Source organism: Protopterus annectens, chromosome 17.part0, assembly GCF_019279795.1.
Source record: "Protopterus annectens isolate FY-2018-M chromosome 17.part0, PAN1.0, whole genome shotgun sequence".
NCBI classification, from domain to species: Eukaryota; Metazoa; Chordata; order Ceratodontiformes; family Protopteridae; genus Protopterus; species Protopterus annectens.
In genome coordinates, this window is record NC_056751.1 from 123693546 (window position 1) to 123715723 (window position 22178).

General features: G+C 45.6%; 1 protein-coding gene across 1 annotated transcript in view; it reads left to right on the forward strand.

Annotated features, from left to right (window-relative positions):
* Nucleotides 1-22178, forward strand: part of POLR2B (RNA polymerase II subunit B) — a 1548892-nt gene that overhangs the window by 1401122 nt on the left and 125592 nt on the right. Inside the window, exon 19 of the mRNA XM_044059158.1 lies at nt 8869-9029. Within this exon, the coding sequence (XP_043915093.1) occupies nt 8869-9029 (161 nt within the window). The remainder of the gene's footprint in view (nt 1-8868; nt 9030-22178) is intronic.

Genomic DNA, 22178 nt, shown 5'->3' on the forward strand with positions numbered 1-22178 from the left:
ATTATACTCCAAAACTAGAGCAGGCTTTGCCACTGCAGTCTTGCAGGGCATCCTGGCTCCTCCTAGTTCCACCTAGTGCCTACCAGCCCTTTCTTAGCTTTGGGATTCTACCCATCTGTTATGACTGCAGCTGTATGCACGATGAACATAGTACAGTTTTGTACCTACCATAAATGTAGATGTTCGAGTGCTAATACAGCTGCAGTCCAGGTTTCCCTCCCTCCCCTCTTGGGACAGGCCTATAGGCCAACACCTCCTCATACAACCTGGTATTGGGGTATTCTTTTATGGTGTATTTGCTTGCAACTACTGTATTTTGATTATATTGCATTGCTTTATTACACAAATTTATGTATTGCCTTCATTCTGGGGGCACCTGACATCTGGGGCAAGAAAAACTGAAGAAAATGGCATCGGCTGGTTCCTTTATACCCCTGTCGCACTGACATCAGGGAAGAAGCGACGTCAACCGACGCTGGACCTAGACTTTGGAATTCGGCCGACTGAGGACCCGCCTGACGGCAGGAGAACCCATCTGATATGACTGCAGCTGTATTAGCACTCGAACATCTACATTTATGGTAGGTACAAAACTACTTTCAGGAAGGGGGACTTATTCTGCATCCTCATCTTCAGTCCCTTCACTTGGCAGCATGGCTCATAGTTTGACTCCTTCCTGATCTTCCCTTTCCCAGCAGGTGGTTGTGCTGAGGGAGGCCTACCAGTCAGCAGACCTAGAAGTCATACGCTGGCAAATGGAAAAGGTTTTTCTCATTGGATGCAGGCTAGAGGGGATTTTTCTTCTCAGCCTACCCTTCCTCTGATCTTGAAATACCTGACTGAATTGCTTCAGGGTGGTCTTTCCTTTTTTTCTATCAAGCTCCATGCTTCAGCCATTTCTGCTCATTGTTCTCTTGAACAACCCATTTTCTCTCGTCCCTTGATGAAAATGTTTCTCAGAGGTGCTTGCAACTTAAAACCTCCCAGAAGGGCACCTATTCCAGCATGGGATCTTAATTTTGTTCTAGAGAAACTCTCTTCCTCCTTTTAAGCCAGCTGCCTCTGCAGAATTAAAGTTTCTCTCTTGGGAGACTGCTTTCCTCTTGGCTATAAGTTCAGCAAGGAGGGTTTCGGAGCTGCAGGCTTTGATGTCTGTGGAGCCTTTTATTTTCCATCCAGACAGTGTCTCTTTGAGAACCAACCCCTCCTTTATGCCTAAGGTGGTTTCTAGCTTGACTCTTAATCAGTCCATACATCTTCCTGCCTTCTTTCCTAATCCTCGAAATAGAGGTGAAAGGATCCTACATTCTCTTGATGTGCACAGACAGCTCAGGTTTTACCTGGACAGAACTAAAGACCTTTGGAAATCAGCTCAGTTATTGGTCAGTTTTGCCCCTCGGGCGCAGGGCAAGCCTTATTTCTAAGCAAACCATTTCCAAGTGGATTGCACATTGCATCAACTTTTGTTATTCCTTTCATGGCAAGGTTCCTCCTCAAGGGGTTAGGACCCACTCAACTAGAGGAGCTTCCACTTCTGCAGCCATTTTAAGGGGTGTCCCTACTAAAGATATTTTGGAGGCTGCCACCTGGTCTTCTGTTCACACTTTCACAAAAATTATAATTTGCCTCTGTTTTCCAGAGCCAGGGCAGGGTATGCCACTGCTGTGTTGCAGGGCATTGTCTCCAACCCTTGATTCTGTTGGTTCCTCCTCCCTTCTCATTGGGCTTTGGTAATCAACCCATTTGTTAGGACTGCAACAGTGAAACACAATGAACATAGTACAGTTGTGTACACTTACCATAAATGTAGATGTTAGAATGTATTCACTGTTACAGTCCTGGTTTTCCTCCCTCCATCCCCCTTTTGGTCCTCCCCTATTCTTTTTTCCTGAGGTACAGGCTGAATTGGATATTTGCCAAATTGGCATTTGGCTTAGCCTTTTTTCTGAGGGCTTCTGACTGTTATGGCAAGAAAGTCTGAGGAAATGACGTCTACTGCCTCCTTTTGTATCGGACACACAGATGTCCTTTACAACCGATGGCAACCAACATTTTTACTTACCTTTGGTATTCTGGCTGACTGAGGGCTACCAGGAGCCGGATAACCCATTTGTTAGGACTGCAACAGTGAATACACTAACATCTACATTTATGGTAAGTGTACACAACTGTACTTTCTGAGAGATATACTCTAGAAAAAAAGTCCAAGATGTCCCACCAGACCAGAAAGGGTCAGACTTCTGTTCAGAGCGCCTTTTGGTTCCCAAGAAGACAAAAGACCTCAAGCCAGTCTTGGACCTAAAACCTTCTCAGCAATTTCTTTGCAAAATCATCTCAGAATGGTGCAATCCATTCTACCCTCTCAGAGACTGAACAATTGGATGATTACTTGGATCCTCAAGATGCATGCCTTCACATCAAGATTACGAAGGTGTAGAAGTATTTAAGCATGTCCTATTCATATGTTGCTGTATCCATAACATCAGGGAGTTTGCCTCTGGAACACTCGTATGTCCAGCCATTAAACAAGAGTTAAATGCTACTTTTAGGGTGCATGCAACGTCCCGCATCTCTCCTTGTGGACGTGGGTCATAAACGGATGTCTGCACGCAACCACTCCAGAACTTTTGAGCTGCTTGTGGGACTCCCAGCTCTGGTAGTCACTCTTTCAGAAAAAAGCGACTTCACACCATCCGACAGATAAGTACCCGATAGGGGCTTTTTTTTGTTGGTACTGCTTTGTGTTCATGTCAGGTAGGAAGGGCAAGTGCAAGTGTGGAAGGCAAATTCCACATAGATTCGCATGAGCTCTGCCTGTTTTGCCTAGGCCAAGAACACAACTATACCACTTGTAGTATTTGTCAGGCCTTCGTCCCCAAAACCCTTAATAGCTGCTTAGCAGCTTTGAAATTTTACCTAGAAAATCAGAGACTTAAATGGTTAGCTTCTTATATGGATCCGACGTCGAACTCCTCTGACGAGACTCCAGTCAAGAAGGCGAAAAAGTCTAGGCCTGAATTGACTGCTGCACCCTCCACTCCAGCCGTACCTCTCGAGGTCAGTGAAGGCCCGGAGTCCGAGCAGAAGTTCTCTGATCTTCATTTGGCAGATAGCCTGGAGGAAGCCTGTACTAGTCCCGAGGTCATGTCCCAGAGGGATTCGCATGTGTATGATTCAGTTGCTTAGGGGGAACCAAGGCTTATAATTTCTGAGGGCCTGCACGGGGTCTTAGATCGTTGTTTGAGAAGAAATAGCCTCAGATGTTGTGGAGTGCCATCCGGTCCTCCTACACTTTGTGTCTCTGATTCTTCAACATCGAAGTCTTATAAAAAGAGAAAACAAAAAGACTAAGTATATTTCTCATCCTTCATCTACTCCTCTCATCGAACGACCTCCGTTTTGGCAGGCCTTCACCTAAAGCCTTCTAAATGCTTTCCTGGCTTTACCCATAAGGGATCTGCCCCCGACATCTACTCTGGACAAGAGGATCCATCATATGAGGAATCCCTCACTTATTCTTAAATTGCTTCTCTTCTGGGATATGCTTCCCTGGAGGAGTCCAACAGCACAGACTCCCCAGGAGAGGACTTCACCTTTAGTGAGACTATTACACAAATGCAAAATGTCTTCAAGTGGGACAGCAAGCCAGGTCACCCAAGACCCAAAATAGATACTATGAGCTACTCTAATTGGAGTTTCCTAGCCCCTCTGCTGTACCCCCATACACCTTGCGTTCCTGGATGCCTTCCTGGCTGCTTCAAAAATTCCTAATTCACAGCCCCCTGCACCCAAATGCCAAGATGGATTCTATAGGGTCCTGATGAAGCTAAATTCTTGTACAAAGCTCCATCTGCAGACCCTTCAGTTATTACTGTGGCTGCTGACAAAACTTCTAAATTACTTCCCTCCATTTCTGTACTGCCCTCAGAGAGTGGACTCATGGAGTGTCTGGGGAAAAAGGATACATCTCTGCTATCTTAGCAGTAAGAGCCATCAACTACCAAACACACATGGCTAAATGCTCTTTGGCTCTGATGGCAGATGTGGTCAGACATTTGGGGCAGCTCCCTGACACACCAACCAAGGCGAAAATATCTACTCTCCTTTATTCCTGCACCCAAGTAATGAAAAATCTTAAGTGCAGCTATGATGCCGTAGAAGCTTCGTCCAAGGCTGCTGCCTCGATCTGTCATCAGGAAATACTCTTGGCTTAGATTGCAGCCCCTCTCTGATATCAAATCTAAACTCCTGCACGCTCCTCTAGACAACACAGACTTGTTTGGTACAGCTGCTGCTGACATCTTCAAGGCTTTCCAGACTAAAGGCAAGGAACTGCAGGAACAGAGACATATTTTTGTCTTCCCAGTCCTATGTTTTCAAAGGAATTACCCTGCCAAGTCCTCCTTTGTGAGGTCCACAGCTAAGAAAGTGCCAAGTAAAACCAGAAAGGACCACAAGAAACAGCCCCCTTCTAGGTCTGTTCCCTCCACTCCTTCCAAACCGCCCTTTCAGGGGGAGTCTGTTAGCCTGTGACTACTAGGCTGTTCACTCAGATACCCCTCTCTCCATGCATCTCTCCCTATCCCTCCTTGCTTGGAAGCAGGTTACCCTGGACTCTTGGGTCCTATCATAAAACAGGGTGACTTCATGACTTGGGAAGCCAGACCTACTCCCAAAGGCATGCCTCAACACCCCCCAGATCAACTGCCACCCCCCCCCCCAGTCTTACAGGAACTTCTTGCTGAGGGAACAATTCAGGAAATCCCTCCTCTTGCAAGAGGGAAAGGGTTCTACACAAGAATTTTCCTGGTCCCCAGAAAGGAAGGTCCCTGGAGGACATTTCAGGATTTATCCACACCAACACCTTCCTCTTGGTTCCTTCCTTTTGGATGCTTTCCCTACCTACTCTTCTGCCCCTGATCTTCCACAGGCCTTCTTGGTATCCTTGGATATAAAGGATGCCTACTTGCACATCCCATTTCATCCACTTTTCAGAAAATTCCTCCGTTAAACATCCTAATTCATCCACTCTTTAGAAAATTCCTCTGCTTCTCAGTGGACTTTGCACACTCACTTCTGTGCTTTACCATTTGGTCTATCTACGGACCCAAGAGTTTTACAAAATGTCTGGCTCCAGTCATAGCCTTTGCCAGGACACACTGAATACAACTTTTCCCTTACCTCAGCAACCTCATTCAGGCTACATCAAATGCCATGGCCTTACAACATCTGGACTTTACCATCTCCCTCTTAACAGATCTGGGGTTTACAATATACCTCAAAAAATCATCCCTGATACCCTCACAGGATCAGATGTTCCTGGGATGTCAGATTCTGACAAGGGAAATGATAGCCTGCCTTCCTCCAGAAAAAAATTGATTCTCACCGCTTACTTCAGGGAAATTCTTTCTTTCAAAGCCATATCAACCAGGGAATTCTTCAGAATCCTAGGATTCATGGCCTCTGCCATCCCCATGGTATCTCTGGCAAGGCTTCACATGAGGAAGTTCCAGTGGTACTTGTGAACAATGTGGAAGCAACACCTTCACCCCCTGGAGTTCATGATCCCCATGCCTGTCCAGGGAACTGAATTGGTGGATAACCCAGATGCAGTCAAGTCTTGGCCTGTCCTTACAGCCATGCCCCCCCCCCAAACCAGGATCTCTTTACAAATGCATCAGACATAGGGAACTTTAAGAGAATGGAGAGTGAGGAACACATGGACCCTCACTCAACAGAAAGACCATATCAATATCAAGGAAGCGAGTGCCTTGATAATCAAGGATCAGCTTCTACCAGGCACACTGAGGTGGTACACAGACAACACCACAGTGCTGTGGTACATCAACAAACAGTGTGGGAGAAGGTCCTGCCTGCTGTGCAGGCTGGCACTGCAGTCTTGGGAAATCACCTTGGGGAAAAAAGATCCTTCTTCCAGCGATATACATCCCTTCTGCAGACAATGTGATGGTGGATTCATTAAGCAGGGCCATGACCCTGTCTCGAGTGGATGCTGAACAGGGACACATTTCTGGGCCTGGTCCATCGATGGGGTATTCCAGATGTGGATCTCTTTGCCTCCCCCATGAACATACAACAACCAACCTTCTGCTCCAGGGCACCACACCCAGAAGCATGGAAGGTGGATGCTCTTTCAATCCCCTGGAAAGGAATGTACGCTTATGCATTCCCACCTTTCTCTCTCATACAGTCTCCTACTGAAAATTCAGAAGGCCTCAAGTCTTGCTGGTGACTCCCTATTGGCCAAGGCAGCATTGATTCTCCCTATTACTACATCTAGGCAAGGCCCATCACCACAAGTTATCTCTCCGAATGTACCTAATCACACAGAAGGGAACACTTAACACCCCAACTGTCCACCCTGAATCTTACTATGTGGGTGATAGGAGCCGGATTCTCTTCAGACACTTATAAACAGAGGACATGCTTCATTTTTTGCAGGAGGCCAGGAAACCAACTACTAGGAAATCTTACCTGTCTAAGTGGAAGAGATTTTCTTTATGGTATCAGAAAAACAACTTACAACCACTGATTGCAGAGCCTCCAGTGGCTTTGTCCTACCTGTGACTTAATGAAGTCTGGACTTTCCTACTCCTCCATTAAAACCCATCCATCTGCCATCTCTGCATGCCTGCCCCTGGTACCACCTTTGGCTTCAAGGTTAGAAGCCCCCCCTTTTTTTTGAAAGGGGCACTACATCTCAGGCCCCCAAGGAAGCCCATTCCGCTTCCTTGGGATCTAAATTTTGTCCTGGAGAAATTGGCTCTCCCACCCTTTGAACCAGCCAAAGACTGCTCCCTCCAACAATGCACTTGGAAAACAATACTCTTGGTGGCCATCACTTCAGCTAGAAGGGTTTTGGAACTCCAGGCCCTTATGGCCCCTCCCCTTTCACGGTCCAAAACAAGGAGATGGTATGCTTACGTACTAACCCAACGTTCATGCTTAAAGTGGTCAGTGAGCTGTCCTTGAACCAGACTATTAATCTGCCAACCTTTTTTCCCCTCCACAAAACCCAGCAGAGAGGATACTTCATTCATAGACGTACACAGGCAACTCCGATATTATTTGGCCAAGACCAAACCCATCTGCAAGTCTGACAGGTTCTTTATGCCATCACCCAAGAGCCCTGGGGCACCCTGTTTCCAAGCAAACCATATCCTCTGATGTCTAAAACCATCTAATTTTGTTGCACAACCCATGGTAAGCTGCTCTCTTCTCCTGTCAAGGCACACACTACTAGGACAATATTCTCCTCTGTGGCATTCTTTAAATGTTTGGACACAACTGCTATTCTCGAAGCAGCTTTGATGGTCCCTCAGTACACAGTCACTAAGCACTACAAATTGGATATGGTCTAGAGCCAGAGCAGGATTTGCCAGAGCCATTCTTCATGGGTTCGTGGAAAATGCTTCTGCTGCTCCACCCCACTCATAGGACAGGAGCCTTTGCACTCTCCCTGATGTTATGGAGCTACAGCAGCATATGAATAGAAGAACATAGCATTGTTGTGTAAGAACTTGCCATAATTTAGATGTCCTTCTCTTCTATATGCTACTGTATAGTTTACCACCTAACCTCCCCCCTGCACTTGTCTGACTCCTGGAGTACCCACTCCTTTGCTGCTGATTCTGGCGGTATTCAGTTTGAAGTGGTTCTGTGCTGATATCCACTTTATACCAGATGTCCGTTTATGAAAGATGTCCACAAGAGAGATGTGGGACATTGCATGCACTCTAGCTGTAGCATTTAACTTTTTGGACGTATGAAAGTTCACCAGAGCCAAACTCCCTGATGTTATGGCTACAGCAACATATAGAAGAGAGGGACATCTAAAGTTCTTGCACTATACTTTCTTCATAGTACACAGTCTTTCAGTTCATGGCTCTGCCATTTGGACTTCACAGACCTCCAGGTATTTACCAAATGGCTGTCATAGCAGCCCACTATGACTTATGGGGTACAAAATCTTTTTGTACGTGAACAAGTTGGTCCCTAGCTGCCCCCTCGAATGGAGTCTCTTCTGAAAGCCAGAAACTATCTACTCAGTCTCTGTTCATCACTGGGAATTATTCAGTCTTCAAAAGTTCTGCCTTACACACTTAACTTCATAGGGTGTATACTGGACACTTACCCATTCTGTAGTTTTGTTTCTGCAGGAAAGAGTTCAGACCTTAAAGGCTCTCCAGTCTCTCCTTTCAAGCGCATCCTTCATTAACTTTGTTTTTCAAAGTTGTAGGACTCATGGCTTCTTCAGTAATTTAGTTTGCATGCTTTCACAAGAAAAGTTTACAGCGACTCCTTCAGGTTTTTTGGTCTCAGTGACAACCAAAATACGATACTGCCAAGGAAGCCCAAAGCTCATTCAAGTAGGGCTGTTGCCAGTTCCACAGCTTTCTTCAGATCTTCCTCTAAAAGTAACGTGTAATGCTGCTGCTTGGTCATCCATGCACACCTTCATAGTTAATAAATTAGACTGCTTCTCTAGAGGCCAATATTTTCTGTGCTGCTGCAATAAAAGGTGCCCTATCATGAAGCCATCCTGGAAGTTCATAGCTGGGAATTCTGACCCATATGTCCGATCAAACTGAATGAGTAGGATAAGAAAGTTGTGTACTTACTAGAGCACATATCAGTTTTCTAATTAGCCACCAGGTAACACTTAATTTACATGCACAGCTAAATTCAAGACTTGATTTAGCTTGTAGTCAAACTCTGTATTTGACATACATAATGTTAACCTGCAGTAAAACTGGAATAACAAATGTCATTATCGAAAGAAGAGGAAAGATGCAGATCTATATTTTTGTCCTTGTGCTGGAATGTAATGTTTTTTTTTATTTGTAGGTTCTTTATAATGGATTTACTGGGCGCAAACTTACATCACAGATCTTTCTTGGTCCAACTTATTACCAGCGTCTGAAGCACATGGTGGACGACAAAATACACTCTCGTGCCAGAGGGCCTCTCCAGATACTCAATAGACAGCCCATGGAGGGTAGATCACGGTGAGATAATGTATATTTGACAAAATTTGTCCCATACATGCAGTCATACATTTTTGTTACATATTCTATATTGTTACGTGTGTTCCAATTTGTGATTTGACCGTGTCACATTTTTTTAAAAACGTTTGACTTGTTTCATGCAGTCAGTAGGAGTCCATTAATAACCGTACTTTCAGTTTCATAGGCATAGTATTTCTTGTCTTCTTTCGGCTTTTCCCAGTTAGGGGTCGCCACAGCGGATCACCTGTCCGCTCATGATTGGCAGTAGAGTTTTACGGTGTCGAGTTGCCAGCCCAGCGCCCAACCTTCCACAGATGGCGCGCACACGCACTCACACTTAGGGCCAGTTTAGAGTGTCTAGTCCACTTACAGCATGTCTTTCGGATGTTGGAGGAAACCCAGGCAACCACAGGGAGGACATACAGACTCCGCACAGAATTCACCCCAGCTGAAGATCGAACTAGAGAACCTGTTGCTGTGCGGCGACAATGCTAACCGCTGCACCACTGTGGCTGCCCAGGTGTAGTATTTCTTGTAATTTTCATTAATTTAACACAGACTCCGATCTCAGCAGTGTTTGAGATTTCTTCAGATATACTGACCTTAGCACAAAGTTCTTGCGTTTAGCTTGGCTCTGTGCCTCTTAGGAATGGAGTCCTGACTGCAGCACAGGCAGTTGTAGTTTAGTTGGCACTAGAGGGTCCAGTGAGAGAGGAGTGTAGGGGCATGTGTTGCTTACCTTGCCCAGTAGGAATGGGAGGTGTTGCATGCAGTCTTGGGCATATAGAGCTGATGCAATTTCCCTGTTAGAAACCAGGGAAACCACCATCTGTGTTTTGAGGGGAAGGTCTACTCGAAGGACATACCATGAAATGCACCCCCCCCCCCATGCAAAAAAAGAGAAAGTTTGTTTTTAATCCGCATAACTGTCCAGAACATGGGCATGCGCGACTCTCTTGTTATTTCTGGGCTTAGAGCAGAACCTGTAGTGTTTCAGGTACCAGTGCTGTCATCCTTCAAAAAGGTAAGCTCAAGACCTACATGACCTGTTGTAGGATGGCTGCATTGGAGGGCAGTTTGGTCAAGGATTGGCAGGAAGCCTTGTTATAATGGTTATGTTTACATTACAAACACAAGGTGCAAGGTTTGATTCTCACATGGGTAATTGGCTAGGCTTAAAATGGCCCATAAAAGCAGTTAGCCTAGTACTAATCTATGAATGTTTGAGATCCATGCAGGACTGAGTGTAGGGAGAAGGTTGGGGCTCAGAAGGCCAGGTGTTGGCCAGAGCTTTTTAATTTGTTCACTGAAAAAGTTATCTACTCCCTGTGTGTTTTCCATTCTCTAGTTGATTGGCTACACTCTTGCCCATTGTTGGCTGATGATTTGTGGTTGAAGAGCCCTTTGGTCTATCTCTGGGTATGCTTTATTGTATGATTGTTGAATTCTGTCTTGTGGAGTCTACTGCCCATGCTTTTAGGCTTATTGGCAAGGACAGAGATAAGCTTCTATGGCTGTCTGGTGGGCCCCCCTTGGTTTTTTCCATCCTTAAAGGAGTCTCTCACGCGCATGTGCACACGCAAGCTGGCTTTCTGGCTGTTGGAATGTACTCTTAAGAGAAACTACTCCAGCCCATGCAGCTCTCAAGACTACATGCTTCCAGTGGTACACATCTCATTGTGCACTGTTGATCCTTTATTTTACACCCTCTCTTGCAGCACATGAGAATGAACCTTTCACTACTAGAGCAAGCTGGTGCACACTGGCAACCCTTAAAGTTAATATTGTGAAAACAACCTGTAAGGACCAGTAGAATCTCTCTTTAACTGTAGCCTCCAGGGAGGCATTGTGCCATGCGAATGGAGGATGTTCGTGTTTCACTGTTGCAGTCATCACTGTAGGGTTCTTCCTGCGGGCAGGCAGTCCTTGGTCGGCCAGAATCCCAAAGTCTGGGTCCGGCGTCAGCTGTTCAGTCATGCTCTCTGACGTCAGAGTGCTAGGAGTACAAAGCTGCCAGCCGACGCCATGTTCTCCGGTCTTTCTTGCCGTGCGGTGAAAGCAGTTAGCAGGTGCTGGTCGTCTGACTCCTGATATTTTTTCGTGCTTCAGTCCGAAGACTGACTTCTTCTCAAAGCTAAGTACCCCGTTGGGGAAAATTTTTTTCTTGCTCCAGTCCGATGTCAGAAAAAGTTAATAATTGCATTTCTTGTGGGAAGCAAATACCTCATAAGGATTTCCATTCTTACTGTATTCCTTGTTTAGGCCCTGACCACGACGTAGCTAGTTGTCTGTTTTGTGCTAGATTTAACCAACGTATGATTAAGTGAAGGTACGATTTTGCTTTCCACTACTTTGGTAGGTGATTTAATTATAAAATGTCGGACACGCTTCCGACTACCGGAGTTCACAAACGACGCAAGGATAAGGACAGGCCTCCGAGGTCCAAATCAGACTACGTTTTACAAAGAGAGCCAGCTACAGGTTCAGCCGTAGTCAGTGAGGCACTTTCGCAGCCCCTGTCGGCCATTTCAGAACCAATTGCTGAAACGGACTCCCTCGGGGAGCCAACTCGGCCTTTGAGCACTCCAGCTGCAGGACCTTTAGACAGTGCTCCCTCGGATGGGTCCGGAGCCGCTGTGCAGGTACCGGCTTCCGAGGGGGTTTTCAGGCCTACACAGCTTCTGATAAAGGTAAAGCCAAAGGCAAAGACTCTTTCTAAATCTAAGACACCAGCCCAGGCCTCTTCTGATCTGGGAACCAAATCTCAGAAACAGCTACTTAAAATGGCGGAGGACTTACTAACCATGATTAGGGGTTCACATCCCCCTCCAGACAAAAGGCCAAGGCAAGTATTGGATTATGAATCTTCTGATCAGGCATCTATTTCTTCAGTGTCTTCCTCTGAACAGGAATATACTTTCCCTCCTTATGAGGATTCTGATGCTGAGGAATCCATTCCTTCAGCTTCTCCCCCTGAGGATTTTTCTTTTGGGGAAACTTTACATGACACGAGGGAACATTTTCACTGGGAAGGATAGGAGTACTCGGATTCTAAGTAAAGGCTTAGGGGTTTCCTTCTTCCCCAACAAAGACCCCTGGCTATTCCTCCTATTTTGGATATTGTGGATGATGCTTTTTCTGAGACTAATTTAACTCCTGACTCCTTTCCTCCAGCCCCTGCTAAGCCCGATAGATATTACAGGGTCCCTGACTCCCACCAGTTCCTTTACAAAATTCCTACTGCTGATCCAGAAACCATTTCCCAGGGTCCTAAGGGGGTTAAGGCCGCTTCTGCTAAAAACCCTATTCTGACAGATAAGGATTCTAAAGATTTGGAGAGATGGGGCAAAAAAGTGTACACTTCTGCTACTTTATCTATTGGGGCTTTAAATTGTCAATTTCATATGCTAAAATATCAGCAATTTCTACTGTCTGTTATGAAACAAAAGCTAGGTACCATTTCTGCATGTGCAGATAATAATGAATTACATGATTTGATGCATGCCACTGAGCAAGAGGGGAAGCATGGTTTTACAGTGTGGTTTTGATGCCTTGGAGGCCTCTTGCAGGGCGGCTGTCTCTGGCACAGTCATTAGAAGGCATGCTTGGTTAAAGGAACAAAACTTACCTGATCAAGTGAAAGCAAAGTTACTGGATGCTCCTGTTCAGCATAATGTTTTGTTTGGGTCTAAGGCTGAAGAGGTGATAAAGAAAATGGAGGATAAGGCAAAATCCATACAAACTGTTAAGGATTTCTTACAAGTTCAGCCCCCAAGATTTAGCAGAAATTGGCCAACTAAAAATTGGTCCTTTCCCAGCTCGGACAGGCCTCAGAGGGGTAGATATAGGCGCTCCAGAGGGAGGGCCCAAGCACAAACCTCTTACAGACCTAGACAGTGGAGTGCTTCCACCCCCAGGGGTGGAGAGGACAGACCTCAATCTTATAGAAAACAGGCTCAATGACTCCCCCTGCATGGCTCCAGGAACTTCTCTCCTGGAAGCTCCTCTAGGAGGAAAACTCTCTTTTTCAACAAAATTGGACTTGCATAACCCAAAACAAGTGGGTTTTGGATGTAGTTTCAAGGGGTTTACAAATTCCACTTTCATACATTGCCAAGACCAAACAGATGGCCAGACCTACCAAAACACCAGTGGTCAGAGGCATTAAACCAGGTGGGATCCCTCATGGCTATGAGGGCCATAGAACTGGTTCCACAATCAGAGACTGGGCAAGGCTTTTACTCAAGGCTCTTTCTAGTTCCCAGAAAGCAAAATTCATGGAGACCCATCCCGGATCTGTCCGTCTTAAACACTTTCCTGGAGATACCAAAGTTCAAGATGCTTACTCTGCAGCAGCTCCTGCCAATATTGAGCAAAAATGCATGGATGGTGACATTGGATTTAAAGGAGGCTTACCTGCACATCCCTATCAGACAGGAGTGCAGAAAAGTACCTCAGGTTCAAGGCCGGCTCGAAACATTACCAATTCTCTGTGCTGCCCTTTGGCTTGTCTACTGCGCCCAGGGTCTTCACCAAGTGCCTGGCACCAGTAGTAGCTTATTGCAGACTCAAGGGAATTCAAAATTACCGTTATCTGGACATCTGCCGTATTCAAGCAGACAAAGGATGTCTTACTCCAGCATCTGGAATTTGTTCAAAATCTTCTCAAGTACCTGGGATTCACTGTCAACATAAAAAAGTCAAATTTGACACCCACACAACAGTTAACTTTTCTGGGTGCTCTTCTAAACACAACAACTCAGATGGTATTCCTGACATCTGAAAAACAACTACAGCTGGCTTCAACTTTCAAAACCTTGTCGTCAATAACTCAGCTAACTGCAAGGAAATTCCTGCAGACTTTGAGTTACGTAGCCTCCTGCATCCTTCTCATACCAAATGCAAGACTACATATGAGAAAAATACAATGGGACCTAAAAAGTGTATGGTCTCAGCATTGCCACAGTCTAGACACACAGATTGTTGTCTTGCCTTGCCTAAGAAGGAATTCCATTGGTGGACCATGGCATGTCTTCACAACAAAGGGAAAGCCTTCAGTCTGCCTCCAGCCAGCCAAGTGTTAACCACGGATGCCTCGGATTACGCATGGGGAGCCCACTTGCAGGGAAAAGGTCTGCAAGGTTTTTGGACAGAGTATCAGAAGCTCCTACACATCAATTTAAAAGAGATGTTAGCTGTACAAAATGCCCTCTTGGCTTTCAGGGACCTTCTACAACCAGGACAACTACTGATACGGACAGACAACACCACAGTTATGTGGTACATAAACAAGCAAGGGGGTTCACACTCCTACCCCCTTTGCAGACTAGCCATGACTCTATGGAACACAGCTCTAGCTTGCAAAGTGGATCTACAAGTTCAGTTCCTGCCAGGGAAACAAAATATTCTGGCAGACAGCCTGAGCAGGAACCTGTCAAATATTCAAGATGATTACAGAAGCCTGGGGCTGCCCGGACATAGATCTATTTGCATCCCCCCTCAACCACCAGTTACAGATTTTTTGCACAAGGACATTTCACAAACTAGCATGGAAAGTGGATGCACTGTCATTCAGTTGGAGAAACCTCTCTGGGTATGCCTTTCCGCCACTACCTCTTCTTCCACGGGTGTCATTAAAGATCAAGCAGGACCAGCCCAAGATGATTTTACTGGCCCCAAATTGGCCTTGTAAATTCTGGTACTCAACACTGATGTATGTATCCCAGGAGCCACCTTGGATTTTACCTTAGATTCCAAATCTTTTGTCCCAACACCAGTGCCAGGTTCTGCGCACTCATGTCAAAACTCTCAGCCTGGCAGCCTGGCGAATTCAGGGTCTATGATTAATTCTCTCCTTCCCAAACAGGTCATGGATGTCATCTTAGAAGCCAGACGGCCTAGCACTAGAAAATCTTATGCAGGTAAATGGAAGAGATTTTGCACCTGGATGCATGCTAAGGATTCGGATCCCCTCATTTCTAACATCCCACTAATTTTACTTTACCTGACAGACATGCTACATAAGGGTTTATCCTTCTCCTCCATAAAAATACATGCCTCCGCTATCTCTGCACATTACAATACAGATCCTCCAATCTTTTCCCATCCACTTCTGAAACAATATCTCAGAGGAGCAAAGAATTTAAGGCCCCCTAGGACACCACCCATACCTGCCTGGGACCTCAACTATGTTCTGGAAAAACTCACTCTGCTTCCTTTTGAGCCTGCTGCCACATCTGATATTAAGTATTTATCATGGAAAACGGCTATTCTGCTGGCTTTGACTTCAGCCAGGAGAGTCTTGGAGTTACAAGCACTCATGGCTGTGGGGCCTTATATTATTTTTCACCAAGATAGGGTGTCTTTAAGGACTAATCCTACTTTCATGCCTAAAGTGGTTTCCAAAATGGCTTTAAATCAAACTATTCACCTGCCAACTTTTTTTCACTAATCCACAAAATAAGGGGGAAAGGATCTTGCATTCCTTGGATGTACACAGACAACTATGTTTTTACCTGGACAGAACTAAGGATATCAGGAAAACAGAGCAACTGTTTGTTTCTTATGCAACAAATTCCCAAGGCAAAGCTATTTCAAAACAGACCATTTCTAAATGGATTGCTCATGGAATCAGATTTCGTTACTCTCACCATGGAAAGCAAATCCCAGGGAAAATTAGGACTCACTCTACCAGAGCTGCTGCTACTTCAGCTGCCTTTCTCAGGGGAGTACCTACCAAAGATATTTTGGAAGCTGCAACTTGGTGTTCAGTGCATACTTTTTCTAAGCACTATAATCTCCCTCTTTACTCTAAGTCTAGGGCAGGCTTTGCTTCTGCAGTCTTGCAGGCCCTTCTAGACACACCTTCTACTCTATAACCACCACCCTTTATCTCAGCTTTGGGATTCAACCCTACAGTGATGACTGCAACAGTGAAACATGATGAACATAGTACAGTTGTGTACACTTACCATAAATGTAGATGTCCAAGTGTCTTCACTGTTGCAGTCTGGGTTACCCTCCCTCCTGTCCCCTCTTATACTTTCATTAGTGTGGTTTCCTACTTCACCCTTCTTCTGAGGTGTATTTGCTTCAGGGTATGGGGTTTGTTGTGTGTTACTTTTTTGTTTTACTATTGGCCTTCATTTTTGGGCACCTGACATCTGGGCCAAGAAAAACTGGAGAACATGGCATCAGCTGGCAGCTTTGTACTGCTAGCGCTCTGACGTCAGGGAGCATGACTGTGAACAGCCGACGCCAGACCTAGACGTTGGGATTCTGGCTGACCGAGGACTGCCTGCCGGCAGGAAGAACCCTGCAGTGATGACACTCTAACATCTACATTTATGGTACGTGTACACAACTGTACTATTGCATTTGTCCTCCCTCTACACAAGAGTGGGCTATCTAAGCACCCAGGTAAAATACAAGACCATAAGCCTGACTAGTCTTGTGTAGTGTCATGAAAATTATGTAAGAGATTAACAATGTTGTAGGAAATTCAGACACTGGATCCAACTCAGTCTGGTTTCATCAAGGGCATGTCATGTCCACTCAAGCTGATGGACTTTTTCAAGAAGGTCACCAAAGCAAAACAATGCATACTGCTTACCTTGACAGGGCCAAATTATTTGACAAAATGCCTCGCTCTAGCATTGTAGACAAGCTTGCAAATTGGGTTTAAACCCGTTTCACCTGCTGGAGTTTACCTCCCCAAAGAGGCCAATCACTAGCGAGCAGAGTCCCTCAAGGCTTGGTGCTTGAGCTGCTCTTTTTTTGGCATCTACATATCTGAAGTGAGTGTGAACGTTAACGGCCTCTAGCTAACAAAGTTTGAAGACTATTGCAAAATAAGTGCAGTTAGGCTGCCCCTGAAAACAAAGATATTGATAATACATCTCTAAGAGGTAGACCCAGGGGGTCAGGATTTTGGGGATGCATGTAGACAGTAACCTGGCCTTTGACCATCATGTGTCTATGGTAGTAAGGGAAACGTTCTATGTTGCATATCTTGGAAGTAAGGTTATGGTATTTATGTCCAAGGATGTCATTGATGTCCTTCAAGGATGCATCTGCAGTCCTTACAAATGGGTTGTCCTGTCGTCAGGCAGCCCTTCGGTCGGCCGGATTCCAAAGTCTGGGTCTGGCCTCGGCTGGTGTCGCACTTCACCCGACGTCATAGCTGCAGTTCTTCGGGTATAAAGGCATCAGCCGACGCCATTTTCCTCAGTCTTTCTTGCCGCGTGGCGCCCGAAGCAGAAGCTGTTCGCAAGTGCCGGTTGGTCAGAACCAGAGATTACTACTACGAGTACCGAAGACTTCTAAAAAGCTAAGTACCCCGTTGGGGACTCTTTCTTGCCTCAGCCGATGTCAGAAAAAGTGAATAACTGTTTAACTTGTGGGAAACAAATACCTCATAAAGATTTCCACTCTTACTGCTTACCTTGCTTAGGCCCAGACCACGACGTAGCAGCTTGTCTAGCCTGTGCTTCTTTCAACCGACGGACGCTTAGACGTCGGTCGGAATTTGCTGAAGAGTTTTTCGGCTCCGCTTTTGCTTACATTATGCCGTCGGATACTCCGACTATGCAAATTTCTAAAAAGCGCAAGGAAAAGGACCGACATTCGCGGTCCGCGGTTTCGGCCGAAACCGCGGTTAAGCCAACCGCGAGTGTCTCTGTTTCGGCTGAAACAGAGTCCACGGTTCTTCCTTCGGCCGAAAGCTTGCCACTTACCGAGGCCTCATCCAGCTTGGCTGAATCTGCTACTGAAATCCCACCTGCTCTTGCAGGTTCACAGGATTTCTGATACTATCCCTTTGGATATTTCTACCCCTGCACGTGGAGCTGCTAGGCCTCCTGCTTCCATGTCGATTAAGGCCTTTGCCAGGGCTAAAGCAGCAAAAACTACCAAAACTGTGCCTGCTAAGACCCCCTCTCACAGGCCTAGCTCTAGTTCACAAATGCTTAGTCTAGCAGAGGATTTCATTTCCTTGATCCGGGGATCCCAACCACATCCAGACAGGGCCTCTCACCCACCTCCAGAGAAGAGGACTAGAGTAGAGCCCCCTGAGCCAGTTTCTTCAGATGGCTCCTCTGATGAATCAGATAATTCAAACCCTCCAGAGGGCCCTTTTTCTCCTTATGAGGACTCTAATGCAGAAGAGTCCATTCCTTCTGCCTCTCCGCCTGAGGAATTTTCTTTTGGGGAAACCTTGCATGCTATGAGGGAACAATTTCAATGGCAGGGCCAGGATTTTTCAGACTCTAGGAAAAGGCTTAGATTTAGAACCTTTTTGCATTTGCCACAGCATAGGCCTTTAGCCATTCCTCCAGTACTTATGTTGTGGATGATGCTTTAAATGATGCTTGTACTGCTCCTGATTCTCTTCCTCCGGCCCCTGCTAAGCCCGATAGGTACTACAGGGTTCCGGACACACATTATCATTTGTATAAGGCCCCTTTTGCAGATCCCGAAACTATCTCCCAGGGACCCAAGGCTGTAGCAGCTACCTCTACCAAAATCCCCCTCCCCTCTGAAAGGGAATCTAGGGCCTTAGAGAGATGGGGTAAAAAAGTTTACACTTCTGCTACTCTTTCAGCTAGGGCCTTGAACTGTCAATTCCACATGATTCAGTATCAGGAATTTATGTTAGACCAGTTAACTAAAAAACTGTCCTCGGATGAACCATTAGACAAAAAAACTGTACAGGAAATGGTACAGAACGTTCAGCAGGTCAGTAATCATTCCTTAAAATGCGGCTATGATGCACTGGAGGCTTCCTTTAGATCAGCCATGACTGGCACAGTGATCAGAAGACATGCATGGTTAAAAGAGCAGTCCTTACCAGACCATGTTAAATCAAAGCTCCTAGATGCTCCCATGGATAAGCTCAATTTGTTTGGCTCCCCTGCACAGCAGGTACTGAAGAAGGTGGAAGAGAAATCAAAATCTGTCCAGACAGTCAAGGACTTCTTGCAGGTCCAGCCTCCAAGGTTTAGCAGGAACAGGCCTTCCAAGAATTGGTCCTTTCCAGACGCCTCCAGAGCTCCGAGAGGCAGGAATAGGCGCTCAAGAGGCAGGGGTCAATCCAGAGGTGCCTACAGGGGACGTCAGTGGCAGGCTAACAACCAGCAAGGTACAGCCACAGATCCAGCCACCACCACTTCAACAGGACAATCACAGTGACTTGGCTCTGGCACCGCCTACCAGGGAACAACTAGAGGCACCCTTAGGCGGGAAGCTAGCCTTATTTTCAGTAAACTGGCAAATGGATTTTACAGACAATAGACCAAGGTTACAGGTCTCACTTCCATACTCTACCAAGGAAGAGAGGAATGCCAAACCTACCTCCAAATCAGAAGACAGAAGCTCTAGAACAAATAACTCACTTACTAAGGATGAGAGCTGTAGAAAGGGTACCATCTATGGAACAAGGGCAAGGATTTTACTCCAGACTCTTCCTGGTACCAAGAAAAGAAAACCAATGGAGACCTATTCTCGACCTGTCCACTTTAAACACATACCTCATTGTTCCAAAATTCAAAATGCTGACCCTACAGCAGCTTCTTCCCATGCTGGGCAAGGAGTCTTGGCTGGTAACTCTAGATCTCAAGGAGGCATACCTGCACGTCCCCATACGACCAAATTGCAGAAGATACCTCAGATTTCTTGCAGGATCAGAGCATTATCAATTCTCAGCATTTCCCTTTGGCTTATCTACTGCGCCCAGAGTATTCACGAAATGCCTGGCATCAGTAATTGCTCATTGCAGGCTTCAGGGAATTCAAATTTACCCTTACCTGGACGACTGCCTGTTACAAGCGGACAACAAAAACAAATTAACAAAAGATTTGCAAAGGGTCATTCATCTACTACAAGCCCTGGTATACACAGTCAATATAAAAAAGTCAAGGCTGATACCATCCCAAAGGATAACCTTCTTGGGTGCAGATCTGGACACATCAAAACAAATGGCATTCCTGACCATAGAAAAACAGGAGCAACTCCCTTTCTACTTCATGGCACTAACAAAGCAGAACAAGCTAACAACAAGAAAAGTCCTGCAAGCTCTCTGTTACATGGCATCCTGCATAATATTGATTCCACATGCCAGACTACATATGAGAAAGTTACAGTGGTACCTAAGGAATTTATGGTCTCAGCACAAGCACAGCCTAGAAACACAAATTCCAATAATTCCATGCCTGAAGCAAGAATTCCAATGGTGGGCTCAGGCCTGTCAATCAAACAAGGGACTGCCCTTCCACAGCACTCAACCAAGCCAGACCATCACAACAGATGCCTCAGACCTCGGTTGGGGGGCACACATGCTGGACAAGTGCATACAAGGCTTATGGACTCAAGACCAGCTGCACCTACACATAAATCAAAAGGAAATGCTGGCAGTAAAACTGGCAATTCAGGCATTCAGACCATTTCTTCGACAGGGTCAACTGCTGATAAGGACGGACAACACCACAGTTATGTGGTACATCAACAAACAGTGAGGCACACATTCATACCCTCTATGCCGGATGGCAGTGGACCTCTGGAATGTGGCACTGAGCTTCAACATTCAGTTACAAGCAATTTTTGTGCCAGGAAAAGAAAATATACTAGCAGACATCCTAAGCAGAACTGCCACGGATGCCCACGAATGGATGCTGCATCCGGACATCTTCAAAACCATTACAGGGAAATGGGGACTACCAGAAATAGACTTATTTGCATCCCCACACAATCACCAACTGAAAAAAATTCTGCACAAGGACGTACCACCCACTTGCTTGGAAAGTGGACTCCCTATCTTTCAGTTGGAAAAACCTGACAGCATATGCATTCCCACCTCTTCCTTTGATGCACAAGGTGCTATTGAAGATCAAAGAAGACCGTCCAAGGATCATCCTGATAGCGCCAGACTGGCCAAGGCAACATTGGTACCCATTACTGAGGAGTATGTCTCGGGAACAAATATGGCCTCTGCCCCTAGTTCCCTTGCTGTTAACACAGAACAACTTCAAAACCCTGCATCCAAACCTGAAAACACTGCAGCTGGCTGCCTGGAACATTGCATAAGACCAAATAACCCAGATTTATCTCAAAGGGTTAAAGACATTATCTTGGAGGCTCGCAGACCCTCAACAAGAAAATATTATTCAGCAAAATGGAAAAGATATCTCATTTGGAGTACTGCAAAAGGAGAGAATGTGTCACTGGTAAATATAGCTAACATCCTGGAATACTTGGCAGAGCTCTTCCACAACGGCCTGTCCTATTCTTCCATTAAGATTCATGCATCAGCTATTTCAGCAGAATACAACTTGGATCCTCCAGTGTTCTCACATCCTCTGCTCAGGCAGTTTGAGAGGAATTAAAAATGTAAAACCACCTAGGAAGCCACCATTGCCAGCATGGGACTTGAACTTTGTGCTAGAAAAGTTGACACTCCCTCCTTTCGAGCCAGCAGCTACAGCAGAATTACAGTACTTATCATGGAAAACTGCTTTCCTGCTTGCAATCACTTCAGCAAGAAGGGTATCTGAGCTACAGGCATTAATGGCAGTACAGCCCTTCCTGATCTTCCATCAAGATAGAATGTCCATGAGAACTAATCCTACTTTTATGCCAAAGGTGGTCTCCAGGGTATCTTTAAATCAAGCTATCCACCTACCTACATTCTTCCCCAACCCACAGAACAGGGGAGAAAGGCTGTTGCATACCTTGGATGTACATAGACAATTACGTTACTACCTGGACAGGACCAAGAGCAATAGAAAAACTGACCAGCTACTGGTAGCATATGCAACAGGAATGGAAGGAAAAGCAATTTCAAAACAGACAATCTCTAAGTGGATAGGAAATTGCATTAGATTTTGTTACTCCTACCATGGGAAGAAAACTCCAGAAAACATCAGGCCTCACTCTACAAGGGCTACAGCCACTACCACAGCTTTTTTACGAGGAGTGGCTACCAAAGACATTTTAGAGGCTGCTACTTGGAGCTCCGTGCATACATTTGCCAAGCATTATATTTTACCTTTATACTCCAGATCCCGAGCAGGTTTTGCCACTACTGTTTTGCAAGAGATCTTAACTACACCATAATCTTACTTCTCCTCCTCCCCCAGTTTGGCTATGGTATTCTAC